This window comes from Dermacentor variabilis, chromosome 6 (genome assembly GCF_050947875.1).
Source record: "Dermacentor variabilis isolate Ectoservices chromosome 6, ASM5094787v1, whole genome shotgun sequence".
Taxonomy (NCBI): Eukaryota; Metazoa; Arthropoda; class Arachnida; order Ixodida; family Ixodidae; genus Dermacentor; species Dermacentor variabilis.
This window is the reverse complement of record NC_134573.1, coordinates 33,437,640-33,464,166: the sequence shown is the minus strand read 5'-3', so window position 1 is coordinate 33,464,166 and position 26,527 is coordinate 33,437,640. Positions and strand designations below refer to the sequence as shown.

At 46.9% G+C, this 26,527-nt stretch overlaps 1 protein-coding gene across 2 annotated transcripts in view; it reads right to left on the bottom strand.

Moving 5' to 3' along the window:
- The window catches only part of LOC142584714 (solute carrier family 41 member 1-like), a 448,191-nt gene extending 422,031 nt beyond the window's left edge, over positions 1-26,160 (bottom strand). Inside the window, exon 1 of one of the 2 annotated variants that reach the window (XM_075694932.1) lies at positions 25,870-26,160. In XM_075694932.1, coding sequence (XP_075551047.1) covers positions 25,870-25,934 — 65 coding nt within the window. In that variant the 5' untranslated portion in view covers positions 25,935-26,160. The remainder of the gene's footprint in view (positions 1-25,869) is intronic. The other variant, XM_075694925.1, reaches the window with a different exon arrangement.
- Between the last annotated feature and the right edge of the window lie 367 nt (positions 26,161-26,527).

Below are 26,527 nucleotides of genomic sequence, written 5' to 3'. Positions count from 1 at the left end.
TATATATATGCCGTCAATGTAACGCAGACAAGTGGTTTTTTTTAAAGGGTATGATATTCTAAGACTTGCTTGAAGCTCTCCCTTGAAGATGTTGGCGAACGTGGGAGCGAATGGTTTTCTAATGCTAGTGCCGAAAGTTTGCAGGTAGTGAATAGAATCAAATTTGAAGTAACTGAGCATGAGAACTAACCTAAGGAGTGACAGGTAAACTTCAGGAGCGTGCGCTTGGGCATTAATTGCGCGTTATTTCGATACGGCTTCAATTCCCTCACTCATGGGCATCTTCGTGTAAATGCCAGAAACATCTAAAGTGACTAGAATAGCGCGGCCGGAGCGGATTTGGCTTGCGGTAATGTCGTCGACAATACGAAGGAAGTGGGGTGTGTCTTGAACAAGAGGTCGGAGGGTGGTGTGGATGTTTGACAGGTGGTGCTTTAAGAAGCTAGATAGTGACCCAGCAGGTGTGTTCTTCTTATACGCTGTAGTCCTACGTGTGATTTCTGCTGAAAAATTTTCTTCAATGGGAAACATGTATTATAGGAAAAAGATAAAAGTGACCTGCTTCTTTGCTCTTGGGCGTCATGAAGGCATATTCAGATTGGGCGATTTGTTCTGGACAGGAGCTCCGGTAGTGTATCTTGCACAAAGTTGCTGTGGTCTGAAGTTGGGTTAGAGCCGACCTTTCTGTAATGGGTGTGTTTGCTCAATTGTTCGGAGGCCTCGTTTTTGCAGTTTTCTACAGGCCAGATTACGTTACTGCCGCCTTTGCCTGCTGTTTATATTACATTATCATTTCCTTCCTCTAGTTCTTTAAGAAGTTGGTGCTGAGCGGGGGAGGAATTTTTGCGCTTGCGGCAATGCTGCGTTGACTCTAGATTTTTCTTTTTTTGAAGTTAGCTTTATGTGTAAATCAATGTCTCGGAACGTTTCGGTTTCTGGTGTTCATGTGCTAGGTGCCAGGTGGTCCTTGATGCTCATGCGTCTTAAAAACTCTGTTATAGTTTTGCTGAGTTCGTATTCATATACTGCGTTGTTCGTAGGACAAAACGCGAGACCAAATTTGAAGATATTAACTTCTTCTGGATTTATAGTCTGTGATATGTTTGCTACATTGCTGTAGTGCTCTCGATGCTCTGTCGTTGCAATATCGGCGGGGCTATGTTCTGTAGGGGTCATGATAATTTTATTGGGTTGATCTGCAGCTCCAATACGTTTGCGTTGGTATTTATCCAGTAGGTATTCCTCTATAGTTTCGATAATTTGTTCAAGTTGTCTTTAAATTCCGGCTTAGATAAATTTATGCTGATGAGTAGTTTCGGAAGTTGTTCCCGGTAGTGTCCTTCTAGAACATCAACAGAGAAAGTGATGCATTTCCTTGAACAACATTCCACTTGAATATTAGCTTGGGGGTATATAAAGAGCCGAGGGCACATCTAACATTAGTTCTCTGACCTCCCTTTCGTTTTTATTCATATATTTATCCAGTTATTTTCTTTCAGCGAGTAGCATTTTCTGCCACTGCTTTTATTCTCTCTTGCAGAGAGGCCGATAGTTCACCGACCTCCAACAGAGCATATAACTGCCCCCCCCCCCTCGTCGTCCAGGCTCCTTCCACGAAAAAAAGAAGATGGAATGACTCTGAAGATGGAATGACAGCGAAATGTGACAACAGTCATAACTCTCAAACGAAAAGCAGAGTGCTTTCGCTGACATTCCATCTTCACAGAGAGGAATCGTTGCCCAGGTTAGCAATTGTCGTTTTCGTTCAGCATCGCGGGATTGTTCTTTTGTTGGTGGCCGTTTCGCGCCGGCGCCGTTTAGTCTCGTTGCTGTTCCCTCCGGCGCTCCTTGTGCGCATGTTGTTCTTTGGGTGTGCGAACTATACTTGTGTGCCCCATCTATAACGAAGCTGCTTCTAGGGACGATACCTTTCCTGCTTATATACTGCGATAACATTGATGTCAGGCTATTTCTCACGGCGAGCGTTCTAATTTGTTCCGCATTTTGACATTTGCGCCGCCTCATTGCACCAGTAAGTGACCGCACACAAAGCAAACAATGAAAACCATTGCGTATGGGTTTGTTAGAAATTGCTAAGCCCGTTTGTCTTGCCGCACGCCGAAAAAGCTACGGAAGGCTAGTAATATAGAGCTTTCGCTGTAAAAAGGAACCTACACTGACACGTCAACCGGCTGATGCACGGCGCTGCCTCACATTCCTCCACCGACGTTGTACGGTACACCTTTCTTTTCAATTCTACAACCTCGCCAATAACACACCATCGGTCGTTGCCTCAGCCACCCGTGTTATCCCTTTCTCCCCTCTAGAAGAGCCATACCTACATATACCGTGCCTAGGAAAGCATACGTCACCTTGAAGAAGACAGGTCCACTTGATGAATGGTTCCGGCTTTCACCTTGTTCTCGTTTTACTGATCACATAAGTACTATGGCTTGCTCAACACTTTCTTTTCGCCTTGAAGTTAGAAGTACGAATTTGAATGGAATATGCCAGTGGCATTGTGTCCCACCTCTCGGATTTGTGCCAATGTGTCTGAAAGAATCGGTTTACCATACTTGCGATTTCAAAACCGAACGTATAAACTCCAGACAGGTTATCTGCTTACAAAGGTTTTGCTTTTCCAACACGTGACGATGGGAGGAACGTCCTCATTTACATCCGGACGGACTTGACATATGTTTCGCACACTATTCAGTCTCTTGGCTACAAAGAATACGTATGCCTGCGCGTCTTAAAGAAAGCAAGTGTCTTTCACGCTTCTTGGTTGTTACATTTCCCTATATCAAGGCGGTTTGATTGTGAAAGACTGAAATACAAATTAAAGGAAACTGAAGCCCCCTAGGTCATCACTGTGAACTTCAATGCGCAAAACTTACTTTGGGGAAGCACCAAGATACGCTCCAGGGGGCGGAATGTTGTGCCGTGGTTGCCCGTGATGCTGACCTCGGCATCATGAACGATGGTAGCCCGACGTATCCTGCGGAACCCTACGTATAGCAGGTCCCTGGACTAGACCTTCATACCTCGGTGCTTAACTTCACGTGGAAAATGGTTTTGCGGCATCAATAATCTTGGCAGTGATCACATTCGCACGTACATAAATATTAATGGAATCACTCAGTTTTTCTCTCGTGCTGTCCTGAAGAGCACTGACTGGACAATGTTTACTGCGTTTTTGGGCCAAGCGCGTCAGCGAGATTTTGCCTTCAACGTCGACGACACCATCGCAGAAGCAATGAAAGCTGCGAAGTATTCATTATCGCTGTTGTCGAACCGAACTGATTCTGACATTGATCTTGAGAGCCTTCGTGTGATTCGGCAGCGTGCAGAAAGACAATGCAGACGCACTAAATCAATTTATGATTTTGAAGACGCACGATGCACTCAGAAGAGTGTTCAGCGTCGTATAGACGAATTAGAGGGTGAACAATGGAAGGGATTAGGAATCGCTGTATCCTCGCTAGCTGATTTCCCATACCTGGAGGACAGTGGGTGGTCTGCGGTCATCCCTAGGACAACGACACCTAGTTGCAGCTTTGGCCCTCCATCTTGGCCAAACTGAGCTTAGTGCGGTGAGCGAATTCTGTGCGAGAGTCACTGACGGGCCTGTCAACACGAACATTGATGCAAGTGACCTTCCTGTGGCTCGGGTAGCAGAAATCAACGTGTCTTAAGCCATGGAAGAACTCGAAGCTGCCCTGGGGGTTTCTAAACCATAATCCTCTGCATGCCCTGAGGGTGTCACCTATGCTGCCCTGGTTAACCTTGGACAAGAGGCAAGAAGAGCGCTTCTGAACAGTTTTAACAACTCATGGAATATAGCTACGGTTCCCCGGCAATGGAAGTTAGGTCGACTGGTACCATTGTTAAAGCCAAGAAAATCTCCAATGGACTTGATTGCATATCACCCTATCTCTCTGGCTAGCTACATCGTAAATGTGATGGAACGGATGGTCCTTACATGTCTAGAATGGTATCTCGAGCGTTACATGCTACCATGTTTACATGTTACTTGCTATCCACATTCCATGGCAGGCTTTATTCGCAGTAATTCCTCAATTGATAGCGTCACTGACCTCATAATGTTTGTGCAACAAAAAAAAAGCCGTAAGCGCATATCAGTTGCGCTCCTTCTCGACGTGAAATGTGGGTATGACAACGTGTCGCATGATGCCATGATCAGCTCCGTGGAGAATTGTGGAATAGGCGGCCGCATGCTTCGCTGGTTATCTGACTACATAACTCGCCGGTTGTTTTTTTGTACAAAGAGAAGATGGCCCCACAGCAGAACTTCACACGTACTGCTACGTGCCTCACGGAGGAGAACTGAGCCTCACTTTCACTGTGACACTCACTGGACTACTTCAAGTTTTACGTAAGACAATCTACTTCTCGGTATACGTAGATGGCATTTGCGTTTCGGCTTTTGCGGGTACTCGCCTGCAGGCGCCCGCGCGATTGCAGCGGGCAGCAACGTTGACATCAGCGTACCTTCACACACAAGACTTGAGTGTATCAACCGACAAAGCTCCATTGATTGCATCAACACTTAGACCTGTGACAGCATACCGTATCGCCATTATTGAACACACTATCACTTACGGAAAGACTAATCGATTTTTATGTCCAATTATGGACTTAAGTCTTCCCTAGAACCCTCATTGCACGTACCTGAAGGGAAAACTGTCGTCGATTGCCCGGTTACTGATATTAATCTAGGGGAAAACATGGGACATGTCTGTGCGCCCCATGTTTTAGTTGCATAGATCCTAGGAGATTCCTAGGATATCTACGCTTCAGCCTACCAGTGTTGTCCATTATGTGGAAATCAAATGTTCGCTCACTGCAGAGCTTACAGGGCCAAGCATTGCGCACCTGGTTTGCTTTTCCTCGCTGCACATCAACACCTGCAACAATCATGCTCGCCAAAGATAATGCCATAGAAATACATGTTGCTGTGGATTGTCTTAGGGCGCATACCCGTGCTCTCTGTCGCGTGCCTGATCATAACTTGGCGTTATTGCCTTCGCAGAGGCCTCGTACAACGTTTTCTTAAGTTATCATTACCCAACCAGATTGTCTTTATTCAAGGTACACACAACCAGCAAGACCTTCATTTCCCTTGTGGTGTCTCCAACAGCCTCAAGTGCACCAAAGTATTTCTGATGTAAAGAAGGCCGATCACCCAAAAATAACTCTGAAACAGATGACGCCGTTATTAACCAATGAGGCATACGCAGACCGAATACAAATCTATACCGATGGTTCGGCCCTGCCTACCAGCTCTCCAGGTGCCGTTGTCATTCCGGTTACGAAAAGTACATTCAAACTCAAACTGTCAAACATGACAACATCAACGGTGGCAACGGTTGTTGCCTTGCATGCTGCTGTAAAATATCCCATGCAAGAGACACCTCAGGAATAAGTCATAGTTTGCGACTCTAAGACAACAATGCAGAGTCTGCATTTTGCCCTATATCAGAGGACTCATGAGCAGCTGACATATGAGATGAGAGAATACCACCATCAAGCTATCGCTAAAGGGATGAGATGATATATCAGTGGCTCCCTGGACATACCAGCATTGCTGGTAATGACATCACCGACGAAGCAGCCCGGTCTGCCCATCTGGAATCCTGACAAGTTCCAATTGCGCCAGTGGCGCTGCAAGAAAGCTTCGTATCGTGGCTAAAGTTATGATAGACAAATAGTGGCCTTCTTCCAACATCCCTAAGCGTCATCTTCATACTCTTGATCTATCCGTAAAGCTACAAGTGCCTTCAAATTTTTCCCGTTCTGAGGCGACAGTATTATGCCACTTCTGGCATGCGGTGGTGTTGACAAAGGCCTCGTTCCGCATTGGAATGGGAGATACGCCCATGTGCGGCCCTTGTAGAATTATAGACACGATTTAAAACATCTTATGTCGTCAGATACATCCATTCATCCTACTCATATGACGTAAGCGTATCATCTTTAAGAGCAAAATCTGATCTGCAGCCTCTTGCACGTCGCCGCGCTACAGCCAGCTTTTCCCTCTTTCATAAGTTATTTTACAGTTCCCTATTTCTCGAGCGATATATCATACCACCCGCGCGCATATCACTACCAACTGCGCACCCATTACAAGTCTTACTGCCACGCTCCCACAAAACCTCTTTTTCTTCGTCTTTTTTTTTTCCCGCACAACATCAGACTGGAACGCCCTTTACCACCATGTCGCTGAAATCACTTGCCCGACATCGTGTTTCAAAAATGTGTCTTTTTTGGCTGAAATATAACCTGCTTTTTTCACGCGTCATTCTTTCTGTTCTTATGCAATTGCGAAAATGTAGCGTTCTTGTACGGCTTTTCTGAATACCTGTGTTTTTGTTGCAGTATCAACTGTACCCACTCATTATAACATACCCCTATCAAAAGGGTCTTTAAGGAAATAAAACTGAACTTAACTGAACTAGGTAAATCTCTCACAAAAACTGTATACAGTTGTTACTTACGCCTACGCATTCCAGAATATTCCACGAAATGTTGCGGTTCACGTTGTCATAAGTTCTGGTAATATCTAAAAAAAGCCATATGTAACAATTTTCTTTTTCCTTTGGATATTTCAATACACCATAAAGAACAAATAAGTTGCCGTCTAGACGCCTATGATTCTGAAGCAATTTTCGAGTTCTCCCCATATGCCATTATATTTTGCCCATGCTTGCAGTTCCAATTTAATGGAATGCATTGATAATCGGTATCTTACCGACGTGATGGTCAACGACCTATATGAGTGAATTCGGTAACCTTTAAAAATTAAATTCATCATACTTTGTCGCCAACTGTATTGTATTTGCTTATCTTGTAAACTTGTTTTTCTACATTCAACAGATATTGTTTACTTTTTGGCCCTAGTTAGGCCCTAATCAACCTAACGAGAACTTCGTCTAACCAGTTGTCTGTACGTTTAAGAATTTGATATTAGGCTTTTTCCTGTTGAAATTTCGCAGCGCCAGCTGCGAAACCAAAACCGTCCCGTCCTACGTCATTGCCTTGCAATAATTCGCCTGTTATTTTTCGTAGTTTTCGTGGTATAATTTGAAGACGCGTCCCCTTTTCTACTTGGGTAAAACTTTAGAAGGCAGCGGCATTTGCCCCTCGAAGGCGCACGCAGACGAGCCTCCGCCAATGGGCGCGCCCTCCAGACTACGGAGAAGATGGCTGCCCGCGCTTCAAACCGGGCCGAGTCGTGTCAGTCATGTTCGTCTGCCCCTCGTCATAGTGAATTCCCGAACTGTTTGTGATGGTCGACCATGCCGGAACTGTAATTCCGGGCTTACGATGCACCATTCGTGCCGCGTGCATTTATTCTGAGCCGTGATCCGGTGGCTGAAGATTGCAAGGAGCATCGCTGACGCTGCGCTACGCTTCGTCTGAAAACAAGATCCTGCGGCGACACACCGCTACAAGCATCCTGCGTGTTTTTTCCATGGTGCTTTGTTTTGCTCCAAAAGCTACAACGAGGAGAGTTTGCCAAATTCAGGTACCTACTGTGGGCGACGGGTGTGTTAGCGAACTGTGTCGCTTTGTTTTTCGTCGGACATGGTGAAGTGATGGAGCGAAACCATTCTCAGGAGAAATGAGCAAAGCGTACGCGAATGCAGCAGACCTACGAGTCTCTCAATAGAAAAGATTTGCGAAAGCAACCTCCGTTGCTTTCTCATTGCTCCATTGCGCAATGCAATGGTGACGCAGGGGTTTGCGCGCACCGCTACGGAGAGTTAGCAGTGGGGCACGAGATCGAATCCTCGCTGTGGCCGTGTTATTTTCAGAAGAAGGAGACATAACTTGAACCCTGATTGACCACGGTTAGGATTCAATCCTCTGCTCCACCGCCAACTTATGCCGCTCCGTAGCGGAGCGCGCTAATCACTGTGCCACCGTTACAGTGGGGAACCGTTGCAACAGGCGACCGTGATGAATAACTTCGAGGCTGTTTACACGGCTAGGCTCTACCTGGCGGGCGATTTACTAGGCGGCGCATGATAGGAGCGGTCGCCACTGTCCGCGCTGTGGAATCCTTATTGTACGAAGCTGGATCGCCCGCGCCTACATCATCAGGCGAGAAAGCAAAACACGGCCGGAGGCGCCATTCAATTGTCTTCGAAGTGCGATACCATAACAACGCAGCGATACTAACTCGACCGCAAGGAAATGCTACGGTCAACCAACATGGTCCCGCAGACGCCGTCGCCTAAGCCCATGGACGACTACGACAAACAATATGCAACGCGCTTCAGGTACCCGTTGCACAACGACTACGACATCCCCCTAGAGTGTGAGATGGCTTTCGCCTACGAACCCGATGAAGAAATGTAGTGTCAACACCATGATGTCATTCGGAAAAGCACTGCCATTGTTAGGCGAAGTGGTGTCATCGAGAAAGAACGCTTAATGCAATGAGCGTGAAACACTACTTTAACGAGAACTCCTCCAATAAAGCTCTGCCAAGAGACCGCGCAACGTGGAAGACGCTTAGCCTGCACCTTTAAGTGTGGAACGCCATAGCATTAAAAAATTCTTGACTGCTACTCAAGCATCCCGGCAACTTTCGCTTATGTAACCGCAATGTATGCTGGGAAACGCTGGTGGCGAACACTATGCACGACGGCGAGCTTTCTCGTATAAACGCGGACTCTTGCTGAGTTGACTCCGGAGATAGAGCACAGCCGCGAGAAGTGAAAAAAAATTACATTATTTTCAGGTTTCTGCTTTTTCAAACTTTCAATGTTTAAGTCTGAGAAGGAAGGAAGGAAGGAAGGAAAAAAGTGGAGAAAGAAAGGCAGGGAGGTTAACCAGTTTAGCTAAACCGGTTTGCTACCCTACACATGGGAGAGGGATGGGGGAGATGAAAGTTGGGGAAGGCGGAAAGGGAGAGAGAGCACATAGCACAGCACAGAAGATTTAACGCAAAAGGCATGCGCTGTCGGTGTTTCCTCTCATGACTTGTTTGTGGGCTTTCATACTATTACTACTATTATTCGGGGGAATAACTTCGTCAAAAATGTAGGCAAAGGTTTGAGCAACTTTAGTGATAGAATGATGGGGCAATGAAACCCGTATATATAGCATGTAATATAACAAGGCGTGGCATTTACATATACCTATATATAAACGGAAATTTTCGCTCACGGACAAGTCCGCCAGTGCAGGCGCCGACACCGGATTTTCTGCGACACAGGTTCCTTAACGATAGCGCGTTGATGTGGCCATTTTGGCGTCTTGCGTTGTTGCGACCTCATAAACAGTAGCATTCCACTGGGAAACATAACTCAACAGCAGTAAATTCAGCAACATTTTGCCGCAACACTAATAACTCAATAGCACTAAATTCAACAACATTTTGCCGCAACACTAATCTCAGCAGTATAGCTTAGCCACACATTCAGCGAGAAGCAATGCTATCACATTTACACATTATAACAATTGCTTAGGCGCACCAATAGTCTTTTCATCATAGAGTTTCCTTTTTATTGATGCTTGAGCTATGAATTTGGCATCTTGGGGTAGATGGCTCTAGCGCTGCCTTCCATCCCATGCTCCTAACGTAGAAAAGAAAGCAGCAACAAAAGAATAAATAAATAAATAAATAAATAAATAATTAAACTGCCAAAGCTTTCTTTGATCGTTCAAATGCCATAGCATATTGCTCGCCTGATCGCTCGCCAACGGACGGAATGACTTCTGCGATATCATTCGGTTCGTTGATCTTTTTGGTGTCGATGCATCGTTTTTTATGATGGCTGCCATCAAGCAATGCGGAAGCTCGACCAAAGGACTCACGGACTCTCACGTGTGTTTTCCTGCTTACGCAGGTTGTCAAGCATCCATTAGTTACCCAATGAAAAAGCGTTAAATTTCAGCCCACAAACTCTTAAGTATGTTCAATTAGTGTTTATTCTCGATGCTGCTGTGCCAGCACGCTAAGCACGCCACTGAAGCCGAGACTTTGGCAGAGACTGAAATTGAAATTCAGCCATATGGAGTTTCTTGCCGGAATAATAATGGGCAACTTATTGGGTTCAGTCACAATATGTTCCCGTGATTTAAGCAGGCCTACTGACATGTTCTGCCATCCAGATAAACGGTGTCATTTTGGATGTGATCTTTTTATTATTTTATACCACGTACTGCCATGCGATATAAGCATTCCACTAAACCTTCACGTGAGTGTGGCAAAAAAATAAGAAAAATAAATGAAACAGCAAAAAAAAATTGCAGCGCCCTTTGCCTGAAGCGCAGTCAGCGCGCTGCAATATCAGACCATGACGTTGTTACTATTCCACACCGATCGTGTTCACAAAGTGCTAGCGCCTGATGTGTCTAACACCAGCAACTCCGCTTTGATCTCTTAGATGCACTAAGTGTCGTTTGCGTTACGAGAAACATAACAGTGTAAAGGAACCAAGACTTCCCAGTGGCCTAAGGCAGTAAATGTTTACTACGTCACAGTAGCACAGCTCAACGTCATACATAGCACCGGAGTGCAAGTGAAGAAATTACATTTAGATACCGCTCTCCGGGGCTTCTACAGGTGTCCTTAGTTCCACGGCTTGTGCGTCAAACGCACGCGAAAAGCGTTGAATGTCGACTTCGCTGCCTGACGACCGCGGCTGTCGGTGTTTGCGTTTGCGCGCTACGTTCGAATGACAATACGGCACCACACGCTCCGTCAGGCTAGCGAGTTTTCACCGCGACAGAGTTGCGACAGCCTGCAGAAGTATAGGCTTGTTCACAAGAATGAATGTAGGATTATGCTACACGGCTTGTGGTCAGTGCTGCTTGAGTCGCAAAAGGAGAGCTTTCGAAAGCCGCAGAAGCAGGCTTTTCAAGTGGTGAGCGCATGGAAGGGACTTGTCGTACCTTATTCACTCATACCAGCTTCTTGTTCGCTTCGTATCAGCAAGAGCTGGTTACCATATTGGTCTCCTTCTGCGCTGCTTTAGCAAATGCATAGTTAGTTCCTTTGTTTACGTCTCCGCACGTAAAGAATATACATGAGATATCCGCGCCTCAAGTACAGTGGAAAAATGCATCCCGCATACTACGCCGCAGCTACGCACTCTCCAGCACGCAGCGCACGAGATATGTGGGCTTGAATTACCCGTTGGCAGCCTTCACGCATCGCTCGCACTTCAAGTCGCGCCTCCACAGTTCTAAAACTGCCGCCTTTGCGCATATTCGGCTGGGCAGCGTACGTTGTAACCACATGTTGTACGTACCTGTACACATTATTTGTTGAGAGAGAAACAAATAAGCTTCTTAACGGATTTACTGTCATGCCCGATAAGCAAAACGCAACATTAGTGGGCATTGCGTTTAAAGGAGGCGAGAGATGTTACTGTTTTGTAGTACTGTGCCAGAAGCTTGGTATTTTGTGGAGAGCAATGCATTCTTCGGAACGTAGTGCGTCGAGAAAATTATTTATTCTAATTTTTCAGTCATAACGCAGGAGATAAAGCGTGTACTAGCACGATATCGTCACCTTAGGGCGTGTGTCCAGGCGTTCTTTGATCACTGAGAGAAAATCTGCCGGCACTGTGAGTTTTGCAGAAATTGCCACTGTTGGAAACATCAACGGATACCCGCGTCGTTTCGTGGCCTTGTGATATCCATGATGCACACGCCTACGCTATATTCCCGTGTTTAAGGGAACGTTTAAAACATTCGTTCATCATTATAACTACGCCGCTAAAAGGCTGACGGCTCGTGGGTTCAAAAATATTTTAATAAAACATCGCCGATAGAATGGGATCTAAAGTACCAGGGAAAAAGCAGGTGCATCATTGAACATGTGTGATCTAGCTTAAACTGCCCAACAGAAATTGCGCTTGTTATAAAGGTCTACACGCGTCAGAGAGCTCACAAATCGCCCCCACAGAGGGCGTAGTTAGTGGCAGAAGCTAAAGCGCGAATAGACTTTTTCCAGCTGCGCACCGAAGTTGTGACATACGCCTCTGAGAGATTTCTTGCCATCGCCTTGGCTGCCCTTTGCTGAGATCTTGCGAAAGGGCGCCCGAGGAATTCGCTGCGTACAGTTGGCTGCTAAAGGTGCGTTGCCGTTATACTTGATCTACATAATGACGCCCTGGTGGGCGGTTGCTGGCTCAGTCAGTGGGACGTGTTCGTATTTTCAGTTTGCCAGGGCATTTTAGCGGGCTGCCGGTATCACTCCTCTTATGGCTGTTGGCATACCTTATGGAACTTGCTCGACTCTGCCCTAGCTCAGATGAATGCACTATCAAGATGGTCATAAAAGCGAAGTCGTGAGAACGCGGAATAATAGCCTCGCAGACGACAGGCAGCGACGCACTGTGGCTGAAGTTGAAAGCAGAAACCAGTGGTATATGATTTGTAGCGCTGGAACTCATGCATGAGTAGACGGTATGCCATGCACGACCCGGGAACATGGGAATCGAACTTACTGGTATTTTTGTAACTTTGTGGCGGCGATTCTCGTGATGTAAAATACTGATGTGAATGATTTGTTTTACCTTCAGGGTATAAGCGAAGGATTGAACTAATGCTTATACCTGGTAGCAGAGCACAGAGGGTTTCATTCTTGACAACGACTTGAAATGTGTACCGGCTGTGGCTGCCGGCTGCCGCTAGAAGCATTGCACTCTCTCCCGTAATACTGTATTTTGACTTGAACGCGTCGTTATTGGCACTGAACAAGGCTATATGACTGGTTCCGTGCCATGCGTGTTCCCTTGCATTAATTAAGACTCACCGTATTGCAGCCACAGGAGTTGGGAAGTGTAGCACAGCCAGAATTTATCCGCGCTGGTGGTACGAAGTCGCACAGCGCCTGATAACAACAGATTGCTGGCATATCGCTTTTTAAGGTATTTTATTGACAACGAACAAGCCATGATACTGGGCGAATTCGTAAGTACTGTACTGGAGATTATCCACGCCGGCACGGTGAAGTGTGCAAGAGGAAGCCGACAAACTAAAATTGCGCGCTCGATCGGCGTCCCGCTGACACTTCCCCTTTTTACTGGTCTTCTGTCAGGCGCCCTGCGGACTTAGAGGAACATTCCGTGGCATTTGCTGGAATCGCTGGGTGCTCGTGTTTACCGCCCTGGAGCTCCGAAGCCGTAGTTTATTAACTGCCTCCGCAAAGACCGATGACGGCGGCCCTTCCCAAACCGCTTCCGCCCCCACGGCTGTCGTGTGTTCTGGTGCTGTACCTCAGCGCGTCCCTGCGATCTTAAATGGCACAGTCGATCATGACGTGGAGGACGGCTTGCAGAGTATGAACACGTTACTGCGTATAACCAGTGTGATGACCACACCAAGCTAATCAACGCCATCTTTTATCTGACCGATCTGGTGAATCTATGGTTCAGAAACCACGAAGCCCATTTTACAATTTGGTCAGCTTCCACAGAGACGCTCACTTCGTTCTTGGGCCGTCCTGCTGTGCGCAGACTCCGCACTGAACACCATTGGCGTGGTCGACCTCTTCACGAGGTACGTTAAGGACGTCATCGACCTCTTGCGCGTGAACGCGTGCTAGACCACAGCCGATACGATAAATAAATGAATAAATAAATAAATAAATAAATAAAAGAAAATAAGGCATATTGTGAAAGGCATAGACGATCCCTTTTATACGCTCGTGGCCAAAAGCCGTGTGACAGTTGCTCTTGCGTCGTAGCTTTGTGACAGATACGATGAACCGCGCAAACAGCGCCTTTCTACCAGTCGTACCAGCTTGAGATCCGCGGACCTCTCGACCTTGGAACCCTGGTGCTTCGGGTGCTTATCATTCCTGTTTACTGCCGCAGATTCAGCAATACATTCGAAAAAAACATGGCTTGTCGTCTATCTACTGTGGCATGTGTTATTGAGCCTGCTTCCACACTATACCTGTCGCTCCATCGTGTGACCCAGGCGCAAGTTGCTAAGAAGCTCCTACCTCCCTTTCAACTGCCGCGTGTCACTGATCTTTTCACTTGCGCTGTCGCTCTCAACCGACCTCATGCGCAGCTGTATCCTCATCAACTGATCTTCTAACACCATGTGATGATGGTGCTCTTCGATGGAATCTTCCACTCCAGTTTGCCGGGGTTATAGTCGCCGATGCTTCCTCTACAATTTTTGTGTGCAATCCATTACCCTTTCCTTCAACTCTATTACAGGGTGAATGTGGGGCTTGTCAACACGTTTGACGTCATTCTTCCATTTAGCCTATCTTCCGACAAGGCACCACTGCCTCTCGGTGCTGTCATTTCGGCTGGCGCACCAGCTTCACGTTCCCCAAATAATTTCTTGCGTACCGTCGATGACGCGCTTAAGCCAGCTCAACACAGTCAAGTTTTTGAACTTCTTGAACGTTTCTCCACTTCTTTCGACCTGGGCCAACCTTCTTTGGGGAGCACGTCCGCGGTAGTTCGCCGTATTGACATCAGTCACCATGCTCCGCTGCGCCTGCGTCCTTACCGTGTTTCCACAGCCGAACGCTGTGTCGTTGACGAACACGTTGACGACGTGCTGGAACGAGGTGTCCAGCCCTCACACAGTCTTTGGGCGTCTGCGATTGTGCTGGTGCGGAGAAAAGGTAGCTCAATCAGATTTTGCGTCGATTACCGCCTGCAAAACAAGATTGCCCGCAACAATGTTTATCATCAAGCGCGCATCGGCGACGCGCTGGATTTCCTTCACGGAGCTGAGTTCTCTTCGATCTATTCGCGCTCCGGGCACTGGCTGAAGTGGACCGTTAAATAACTGCTTTTGCAACTTCTGATGAATTAAACGAGTTCATTGCAATGCCTTTCGGCCTCTTCAATGTACCTGCCACTTTCGAGAGGAGGATGAAAACTTTTCTCAGGGGTGGTAAATGGCACACATGTCTTTGCTACTTTGACAACATTGTGGTCTTTTCTTTTCTACAGATTCCGAATCGCATTTCCCCAACCTTGAGCAAATTCTTGCGTGCCTCGTGTCAGCGGGGACGCAAATACAAAAATATTCATTTTGATGCCCGTAAGCTTACGATCCTAGGCCACGTCGTCTCGAAAGGGAATTGTGTCAGGTCCTGCGAAACTTCACGCCGTTGCTGAGTTCTACAAGCCTACTACTTCATAGGAACTAGGTTTGTCTTCCTATATCCGGCGTTTCTTCCATAATTTCACCTCGGTCACCGCCCCCTTCATGCAGCTTCTTGCTGGCACGTCTGACTTCTCGGCTCGGAATTCTGAGTGTGACGATTCATTTGCGAGATAAGGTGGAATCTTGGGCGGGTTGGTGATTCAATATCGACATATGTGCACAGCGTAAAAGACGAGGACGATGCCCATTCCAAGCTGGTTAAACAAGGCACGGTAAATATTTTTTCCCAAATGCCCTAAATAAGTCTTCCTCCCATTCTCTATCGCACAGTCTATTTGGGCAGGCCTCCCGCCTAACAAATGCTGCGTACCCCTTGCTTTTGCTAGTCTCAGTAGCAGAAAAGATAAAGAAAATCAAGCTGGGAGACAAAGTACCAGCTGTCTGCGCTGCCAGAGACAATAAGCCAGTCGCGGTGCTCCCTTACTTGCACAAGATATAGCGCCGCTTGAAGAAGATAGAGAGTAAATTAGGTGTTAAAGTTGTTTTTTCTGCCCCGGAAAAATTATCAGTGCTCTGTAGGCGTGTGAGTGCTCATGCCACACGACGACATATTTGCACTACTAACGATAGGAAGCGGTTTGGAGCATGCGCCCTAGATGTGGCTTACATTGTTACCCTGACTTGCGGAAAGAAATACGTTGGCCTAACAGGCAGATGTTTAAATAGGCGATTAAAAGAGCATTTTTAGGATGTTTACACCACCGTGCTAGGTCATCTTGGCATTCACTGCAGAGACTGCCATTGTGACTGAATTTGAAAACTGCGTCGTAATCTCTAAACACCAAGAACAGCTTACACATAAAATCATTTAAGACAAGATACCACGGCTGGGTGACGTTTGCTTCAGCATGCCGTCTATTGCCTTCACCAAAAACGAAGTATCCGGCTCTGATGCGATAGGGGTCATGTGGGACATAATGCAGAAGTCATTTTTCATTACTTTTGCTCATGTAGATAGTTCTAGCGATTTCGCAAATAAAGATCAGTTGAAGTCAGCGCCTGTGTTGTGTTCCTCCTTCTGTCCTCGTCTTTTGCGCTGTGCACACATGTGTGCATCATTTACGAGGCCCCGCCGGCTCCTCACGTCACCTCCAGTACTGCGCCACTTCGATCCCAATGCGCCTACTGAGATCCACACGGATGCTAGATGGTGTCGGACTTGGTGCCATTCTCGCCCAACGCAAATACGGCTTTGACGAATACGTTGTCGCATTTGCCAGTCGTACCCTAAGCAAACGAGAATTAAACTATTCTGTGTCAGAAAATGCATGTTTGGCATTGCTTCGGCAGTAGGCAAATTTCGTGCTTACCTTTATGGCCGTCAAATTTGACGTCGTAACTGCCCACCATGCCTTATGGTGGTTATCGTCCTTGAAAGACACCACTGGTCTTTGGGCTTTGCGCCTTCAAGAGTATGACATACGTGCCATTTATCGCTCTGGATGCCGTTCACGTGCCAACGCCCTATCCCGTTCTCCACTGCCTTCTGACCTTGCTTGTTCAATAACTTCCACCTGGTATTTGTCAGCGCTTACCTTCAAAAACATGCCGCCCGAGCAGCGTAAATATCCCTGGATCTCTTCACTGCTTGACTTCCTTTCTCTCCGCTCACATTAGTCTCTCTCTCGCACCGTTCGTCGTCTGCACAACACTTTGCCCTCCGCGAAGATATGTTGTATCAACGGAATCATCTCACCGATGGCCATGGTTGGCTCGTCATTATTTCCCGTCATCTGCGCTCACACATCTGCGCAGGTTTTCACAATGACCCCCAATGCGGCCACGCTAGCGTCTACAAAACAGACTCCTATCTTCTTCTCCGATATTACTGGCGAAGCACGTATACAGATTGCTTCTCCAGTAAGTACGTTCATGCGCTAAGTCTCAACGCCGCAAGACCCCTCCTCAGAGTTCCGCAGGTCCCCTAGAACTTTTTCACTGTCCTGCCAGACCATTCGAGCGCGTTAGCATTGATCTTTAAGGCCCCCTTCTAAGCCCTACTGATGGTAACCGGTGGATCATTGTTGCCGTAGACCACCTGACACAGTGCGCCGAAACATCTGCACTGTCGGCTTACACTGTGAAAGCTGTCGCTTCCTTCTTTCATTGCCACCTAATTCTGCGACACGGTGCACCACGTGATTTACGGTGACTGTAGCCGCGTATTTATTTTTAACACTATCGAGGCACTGCTAAACGATTATAACATCATTCGCCGCACCGCTTCCGCTTACCATCATCAAACTAACGGCATGACGGAACGTTTCAATCCTACGCTCGTCGACATGGTTGCGATGTATGTATCTTGCGATCCCTGCAATTGGGAGAGGGTTCTTTGACTGGTCACTTGCGCTTATAACTCTTCTGCGCAAACTGCCACCCGCTTCTCTCCTTTCTTTCTTCTCTATGGACTAAAGCCTACCCAATTCATGGGCACCATTCTCACCTACCGTCCAGACGCTTGTGAAGTGACACCTTTTTCAGAAGCTGCTACTTACGCTGATGAATGTCGCCAACTCGCTCGCTTCTTCATCACCCGAGATCAGTGGTGCCGAAAACCTCGCTATGACGCTGCGCTCCTAGTGCTAGCTATTACCCTGGAATGCTTCTCTGGCTTCCAGTCCCGACCACTCCTCCCGGCCAAGCCACTAAATCTATATCGAACTACCACGGCCCCTACCGCGTACTGCAGCAAACGTCGCCCGTGAACTACATCATGGAGCCGTTCGAGCCGTCTTCTGTTCACCGTGGCTGAGGGCGCGAAACATGCAGCACTGCTTAAAGGGCTGCTCCCGCGATTTTTTTTTTACCAATTCAAGGGAATGGAATATTTAGGTTCCAGAGTCGCCCTGTCAGGCGTCTGATAGTAGAATTGTAGGGTAAATTCGAAAATAATTTTAAATAACAATTAAAGAACCACAAGAACTAAACCAAAATGTGACCAAGCAGTCATGTGAACCTCTTCATGTTGTCACCAGTGTCCCAAGCGGGGAACGCGAGCAAGACATGCCGGTCTCGCCCACTGGGTGAACAAAATCAATGAACAGCAGACGCTCAGCTGATTCGTGACCGCGCCACACTTTCGGGTGACAATGTCAGCTGCACTAGCTTTTCGGATCTGTCAAATATTGACAGATATGATTCTGACAAATTAAATAGCCATAAATTGCTGTTCGTATTCTGCCCACCACCCCATGCGCCCATGCCAGCGCCCATGCGCTATACGTGTTGTGCGGCAACATGATGACCAAGGGTAGCCCTAAACACTGGTTTTATACGTGCTGCTTGCTCCTGTAGGTGTTTTACCTTTTCTCAGGGAAGCGTTTCGCATGCTCGCTATAATATGTGGAGCTCGACTTTTCACATTTGTATCCCGTAAGAACGCCTCTGGCAGGTCGAAGCACCGACCAGTGCATTGTTTACATTGGCAGGTACAGCGATCACTCGTCGTTCGCTTGAGATACATTGCTAGCCCCTCACTGGTGACATAAGTTAATGTTCGAACATATCAAAACAGGCAGATTTTGTGCATAAAGCACTACTGCATTGAATCACGCTGATATGAGCGACCACACACCTTCGACGACAGCGAGCTGGAGACCGTAGTACGGGAGCATTGTTATGCTGCCTACTTGTCATTCTTCGCATTATCTTCGTGCACACAATATGTTCTGTAATGTAGACACAGATGAGGGCTTTGTGCGTATGATAGTCCATTTAGAAAACGTGCAGTTTTCTCGCGGAAACGCCGATGCCACTACTGACACCGTTGGCAGCTGAACGAGGCGGTCGTTTACACTGCTGTATCGAAGGCACCTACGCTTCCTGCTCATTCAGTATACGAGGCAAGCAGTGCACCTCGAAAGCTAAGTAATGAGTCTGCATGCTATTATTAAAGATGCACCCATATTCGCAATCGCATTTAATTCAGGGAAGTACCGGCGAGTAAGGCTGGCAGGTTTCCGTCGAAAACAGCAACGTACCAATGTCGATACTGCTCCGCGTCGCCCCTTCTCTGTTTTAGTTTGTGCACTGTATGAAATGAGGAATGGTTTACTTCAAAGCGGTTTGGTCAAAACTGAACTACAGAAGGAGTTTTCTTCATCCTGATGGCTTAATTAGCTTCAGGTCAATCGCTCAGATCCGGCTGCAGTAGGCGCACGACTGTGACATAAAGGCTTAACGCCGGCGGAACGCGATCGACATCTGCTCAAACTGCGTGTGCATACGAGGGCTGAAGTTCTTGCAGCTAGCAACCCAGCATCACTTAGCTCCCAACCCTTGCCTGTCCACAGGGAACGCAACTTCTCACGCCATGCACTAGCTCACGATCGTCCACTCATCGACGCTCTCCTCGCTGTCGCCTGCATATTCCCAGCATGCCCTGTATTGAACACTCCTGACATCATACACAATGTGGCCTGTTAACTGAGGAGGAGGTAAGGGGGCGCATTCCGTGGCAATTTTTAAAATTCATTTGTAAAAAAAATATGTTAAACTCTCAAACTTGCTTTCTTGAGGACATGGCGAAAGTGTTCAGAGGAATGTACCCAGAGAATTTCATCGAGATATGTTTACATCAAAAATCGCCGGAGTTGCCTTTTAAACATCGCTGCGATCCGCCGATGCTATTTTTCCCTAGGTCTGCAGGATTTCTCCTATCTCTTCGGGGAGTGAATGTACTGGATATTATCGGCGCCGGCACGGTCAAATGTGGCAGAGGAAGACGACGAACTAGGAGCGTGCGCTCGATCGGTGTCAACTGAGACTGACCCGTTTTCACTGGTCTTCTGTCAGACGCCCTGCGGACTTAAACATCCTGTGACAGCACACCTATTTTTTCCTCATTTTGATTGCAAGTCCCGGTGCCTTCCATTACTCTGAGGGAGCCTTCGCTTTGAGGGCCCAGTGTGGCCGCCACCTGTTACAGCAGAGAAACGGCGTCTTCAAACCAGCTACGTTACCCACCATGTTTCTTGTGCCCTAAGCAAGTGCCGCTAAAAGGCGAAACATTCTTCCGCAAGGAGAGCCACTTTTTTTCCGGGAGCGCAGGCGCGGTATCTCGCCCTCTTGGCAGGCTGATCGCGATGATTGTGAAGTCGAAATTATGTGCAACCGGGCCGAATGGGTATGTGCACTCGGCATGTACGGGGCAATGCCCCTGGGGCCATAGGGCATATGTGCCGCAAGGGTTCAGTTTGCTTTCAGCCTTATACCCTGCCATATTATCTCAGGTATTTTGTCTTATGCTTGCTCTAAATGTAAAACTGCGCTAAAACCATTGTCATTTGCGTACAACTGTTCTCTACAAATCACGAATGCTTTACATTGTGTAGACGTCAACTTGAGCCGAGCATGGCAAACTTAATATTTTGCAAGGAATATGCAGCCGCTGTAGACAAAACTTCCGCAGAATCTCGATATTATCCATACGCAGTCACGAAGTACGCACACGTTGTGCGGACGTTGGCTGCTGTTCTGTACCGTCTCCCGAACCAACCTTTGTGTGAGCATGCTATTTTGGGTTCTTGATGAGATCGTGAGCTTCTTTAGACTATCCATTTTATTATGTAATGAAAATATCGCACGAACTTTAAAACTATATCAATTTGAAACCAGCAAAGCAGTACATGCCGCTGATAAGAAAAATGTTAAAGCCATCAAATGAACAAGCTGAAAACAAATATTTTAACGAAACTTTGTCATTTAAGAACCTTGTTTACATATTTGTACACATGCAACGGCCAAAGAAAATCTGACTGTTGTTGTCTGTTTTTCAAATGTATCGTCCCCAATGCTGCCACCAGTCGTCTATTGTAATTGCAGCGAAGTTATAGTCGCGAGAAAGCACATATAATTATTTTATATTTAGCAGAGAAAAAGTCCGGAAAATATACAAGGGCGAGTCAAATGAAAGTGAGCCAATTCAAATATATGGCGAACGGGGTACTTTATTTAAAAGTAGTCTTCATGAGCATTTACACATTTGTCCCGCTGACTAACGAGTGGCAAGATTTCCGTCTCATAAAACTCCTTGGGTTGTTTAAAAAACGCTGTAACTGACTCTTTCATGTCATCGTCCGACACGAATCTGGTTCCTCCGAGCTGTTTCTTCAGTTGCCCCAATTGTAGAAACCGCAAGGTGACAGGCCCGGACTGTATGGCGGATGGTGCAGCGTTACCCACTTGAACTTTGCAAGTTTTGTATTACCCACATGAGCGACGTGGGGACGGGCATTGTCGTGGAGCCAGATGACACCATTCTTAATGTTTCCACGTCGTTTGTTTTTGATTATGACACGCAGCCGATCCGGCGTTTCACATTATCGGAAACAATTGATAGTCTCGCCAGGTTTAGCGAATTTGATCAATAATGGCCCCTGACGATCGAACAAAAAAGGTCAACACCACTTTTCCGGCAGAAATGATGGCCTTTGCTTGCTTTGGGGCTAGTGCATTCAAATGTTTCACTGCAAGCTTTGCCGTCATATTTCAGGCTCGTAGTAGCAACACCATGATTCCACCCTGGTCACAATTGCAGAAAAAAAGTCGTCACTCTCGTTGTGATACCGGATTAGATGAGCCAAGGCAGTGCCGAACCTCTCAGTCTTCTGGCAGTAATTCAAAATCTTGGACATCCATTGCGTACACAAGAGTCGAAAACCGAGATTTTTATGAATTATAGTGTGACCCGAACTATGACTGAGGATCCCACGCCATGCCAATTCATCGACGTTTATCCTCCGTTCTTATCTAATCAGGTCACCAGCCTTTGCGATTGTGTTGGGGGTGATTGAAGTGGCTTTGGCCCGGTCATGGATCGTCTTTGCAACTTTCACGTCGTTCTCTGAACCGTTTGCTCCAATGCTTCACAGTAGCCAATGAAATGCAATGTTCAACGTAGACGGCAGCCTTAAGGCAACTAATTTATTTTTGGAAAACACCTTCAGCTGTTAAAACCTAGCGATACCGCGCTGTTCAACTTTTGCAGCGTCCATTATGTGAGGCAACCATGTTCAACCCAGTGCATGAGAGCATTAAATAGCATGTACCTTCACACGTGCTTGTCGCTTTTCTAAATGAGAGAAGCCTGTGGGCTATGCACATGTCTCGCAGATAACGAACAGAACAATTATTGCGCGGGATTGGTTGGCTCATTTTGATTTGACTCGTCCTCGTACATTAGAAATGCGAAGATAAAATGGAATATACAAATGCGAAGATACAGCTTGCTAAATGGCAAAAAAGTGCCACGGGAAGCAAAGTTCACTGCAAATATACACAAAACCTCGCAACAAGATATTTAAATACCGGTATAAGTCTCCAAGAAATTTACTTGTCTAAGAAAAAGTCACTGCATGTAATGCTTGAAACAAGGCAAATACACATGTTGCGCAGCCACAGATTCGCAGACCACAGCCCCCCTTTACCTCCATTTATCCTGATGTATCGCGCGCGACAGGAGGTGGCGCGCTTCCTCCCCGCTTTTCTCCCTTGCGCACACAATACTGAGCCATAATCGTCGGCTCACCCATACCCCCTCCCCCCCTTACGCTTTCACTCGCACATACAGCATGTGGCGAGCAGCCACCATGTTACCGCCCCTGGACTTTCTACGGAACATGAAGGCGGTGGTGACGGCAGGAATGCGCCTGGATTGTCCATATAACTGCTATCACAATAATATGAGCACCCGGCAACTGAAGGGTCCCGCGGTGCATTACTTTCGGCAAAAGAAGTAATAAAATCGAACTTTCACTGCAAAATCAAATTTTCTGCCTTGCAACGATGCCTTTCTTGCTATTGTGGGGCGGGGTCACGGAAATGAGAAAACGCAAAGGAAACCATGTTGGCCACAACCGATTGCCTACTTTGGGCACCTAATGTGGCTATCGAAAGAATAGGGAAGAAAACGTGAGACACTTGGTCCACAAAGAAGCATACGCATAATGCTCGGTATCCTACACCGGTGAGACAAAATTTTCCGGAGAGAGTGCACTCAGGCGAACGCGTTGTGATCCGTCGAGTCCCCGCAGCAGGGCTGCCAAATCTTTGGGACAATAACTAGCCGAAAAATTCCAAAAGTAGCCAAGAAAGTCGCCAACTACGGCAAAAGCTTTAATTGCTTGATCTAGCCACGTTGCAACAAACGAACATTTGCCCATTTTTAACGCGAAAATAAAGAACAGACGAGAAGGACTTTTAATTTCCTGCTGCACTGATGACAAATAAAAATAACAGAACAAAACAGTAGTTATCACATATTATTGTATCGTCATTTATCATAATGTATGACCAACTGAAGGTCTTTGATAATTTCTGCCACACACTTGCGGTGCTTTCTCATAGCCGAAGTGGTATCGCCAGTTTCTATAGAATAAACTTGCTGAACGCGGTCCCTGCACAGATGGTTATATTAGATCTATGCCGCTGACTTCACGTTAAACGTTACCGTGCGAACTCTATGACGTCACACGCGTTTTCCTCTCCCTGGTACGCAGTCGCATATAGTCACGTAGACAATGGCACCTGTAATGTCATGGCTGCCATAACATGTTTTTGGTTGTTGCAGTCTTTTCTGACTCGAAGAATTATGGTCTTCGAGATTTTGTACAGAGGTAACCGTCGCTGGGGTGATATTAGATCACCTACTGCTTCCTTCATTCAATGGACGCAAAAGCATTGCCTATAAGATTGGTTATTTCCTGTTACTCGGAGGGAGCTGCTTGGGCCAGTTCAATTATCCGACAATGACACTCCCGAAATGCTCGAGGCGTTGATTCCAGCCAATGAGCGTTGAATATGAAGCATCTCGGGCAGTACTGGACAGCCCAAGGTGATAAGTCGTAGAGGCCCACTGAGCATGTGGTGGCTATGATATATTTTCGGCTCCTAAATTTGCTTCCGGAGCTTTCAAGGCCCAAAAGCGTGGCCTTGAAGATCTGACGTTTTTGGTTGCTGCTTCGAGGGGGGCGTTGGGGGGGAGTGTAATTCGGCCACTACCTATGCCAATTACCACCTACAAAAGCAGCCATAAATAGCCAAGTCGCCAAACACGATTTTCGGTCGCCAGGAGCGTCTAAACGTGGACAATTTGGCGAAAAATCGCCAAATCTGTCAACCCTGCCCCGCAGTGATGACGGCGAGCGACAATGCATTGTTTCTTTTTCTCTTCTGCTAGCCAGAAAGCGTCCAAAACTTTGCCAGGTGAAAATGCACTCGGCCAGAGAAAAACGAACATGCATCAAAGTGCTTCGTGCGATGGTTCGGGCAACACGAGGAAAACGCATGCGCTCTGCGGGCTCCGGCAAACCGCGGGTAGCGAGAACAACAAACAAAAATTGAAGAGGCTCAATGTGTCCTCGCAAATAAAAGTCAAAGTAGAAAAATGCGCATGAATATAGTTACCTTGGCTTTTAGTGTCTTGACATGGTTGGTTTGGCGCAAGTGGAAAAAAAATATGCTGATATTATTTTCTGTTACGTAACGGCAAAAGCGAGCCACCACAACCCTCTGTCTCATAAGACCTCGCTCCGTGCTTTCTCAACTTGCCAGGTAGTGTTGTTGATTTGGCTTGTCTCATTGTATAGTCCGATATGCGCCTTTAAGAAAGTCAATGCACCTTTGACGTCAAACTTTTATATCAACAATAAACCCACAAATTTCAGGAATTTAAAATTTAAATCCCGACTTTGGAAATGTCAATGCGCCCTTTTCAACAAACGTTTGTGATAACTTTACACCTATAAAGTTTCAGGATTGAAATCCATGCGGTCCGCAGATTCCGCCGTCTCCACGAGATGCCGCGACGAGCCCGCTGGCCATCAAAAAGCCCTTGAAACTGTGCTCGGACGGGGCTCCTTGCGGTATGTGACTCCCGGTGCATGGGCTTTGCCGCGAAATCCAGCCCGATTTCGCAATGGTCGCGCTCAAATGCCTTTTCGAGCGTGAAAAGGCAATTCTAGACAAAATTCGGAATGATTTCCAGCGTCAGGGGTTTGTTTAGGTCAGCGGTGCATGACAACACGAAACGATTTCGGTGAGGGGTTGAAGCCCAATAACCCTCCCCCCCCCTCCCCCCGGCTACGCCCCTGGTCAAGGTGTAAAAACAGTCTCTGTTTACCTAACAACTCTCGGTGTTGGTGACAAGCTGGCCGAAATGTTGTCTTCTTGATGTTCTAGTTTCCCCTAGACATCTTCTTTACTAATCGTTGTATGTCTGGGTTACCTTCGGCTGGCAGATGTTAACTATCCAAATGTGAAAAGAGAAAAATCTCCCCAGTTCCTAAAATTGTGTCAGGTCTAAAGTTCTTACTTTATTCACGAAAATTAGCTTCAGTTCATCCAGATGGCTGACTTCAGAGGCAGGAATCCCTCTGAAGGCAGCGACAAATGAAGACGATACATATCTATGCGCTGTAATGAGGATGAGGCATTCAACTTAGTCAAAGTCAGCGGAGGAATTCCCGAACAGGGCAAGTTAATAGCTATTCACATCGCTAGATAGTCGCTATATCGTTTAAAAAGGAAATGTTTTCGTTAACATGACTGAAAACTTAGTAAACGCAGCGAAATTCTCACTAAATTTCTAACATTGATGCCAGTGAAAGCTCTGCTAAGTAGTGTGTCGCCTCGGTGACTAGAGGACGGAAAATATGAGACTGCGCTCACAGGAGTACGCACCGTAGGGGGTCCTTGGGAACGGCGACATCGACTACGGAGGCACGAGAGACGTCGTTCGTCGGCATATCCGTTTCCCGGTCAGTGGCTGCTTGACTTGAACCGCTCGCAGGAGCGGCATGTCATGTCCGCGGCACGCAGGGCTCACAAAGCGAACAGAGACAGGAACACGCGCATGCTTGTCCGGCACATCAAAGCCGCTTCGAGCGAGAGCGGCTCACGCCCGGGCTAGTGGCTGTCGTTGCACGTCAGCACCAAAGAGAAACACTCGCCGGCGCGCCGTCTGCTCCTTCTGTCGCTCAAAGAAGTGCTCGCTTTCTATTTGATGATCCACGCAGCAGCTGTGCCCATGTGTTGCTTGCAGCGTTTCTCTCGACATGCACCTGCGTGAATAGAATTGATCGTACGTTGTTCAGTGAGAAAGACATTTTGCTTTGTGTTTCCTTTATTTCTTGCTCTGCGAAGAGTTTAAGAAGCGAGTTGACGAAGTCACAAGTGAGACAGTGTCATGCTCTTCATCTTGAAGTAAGAAATAGTGGAATTTGCATTCACGAGCAAACAAAATACTGCGATCGAGCTCGGCGATAAAGAGAAATGAACGAAAGCACTGTGTGGCTCCGCCTACCTACAGACTACACAGAAGCTCAGATTAGAAAGAAAT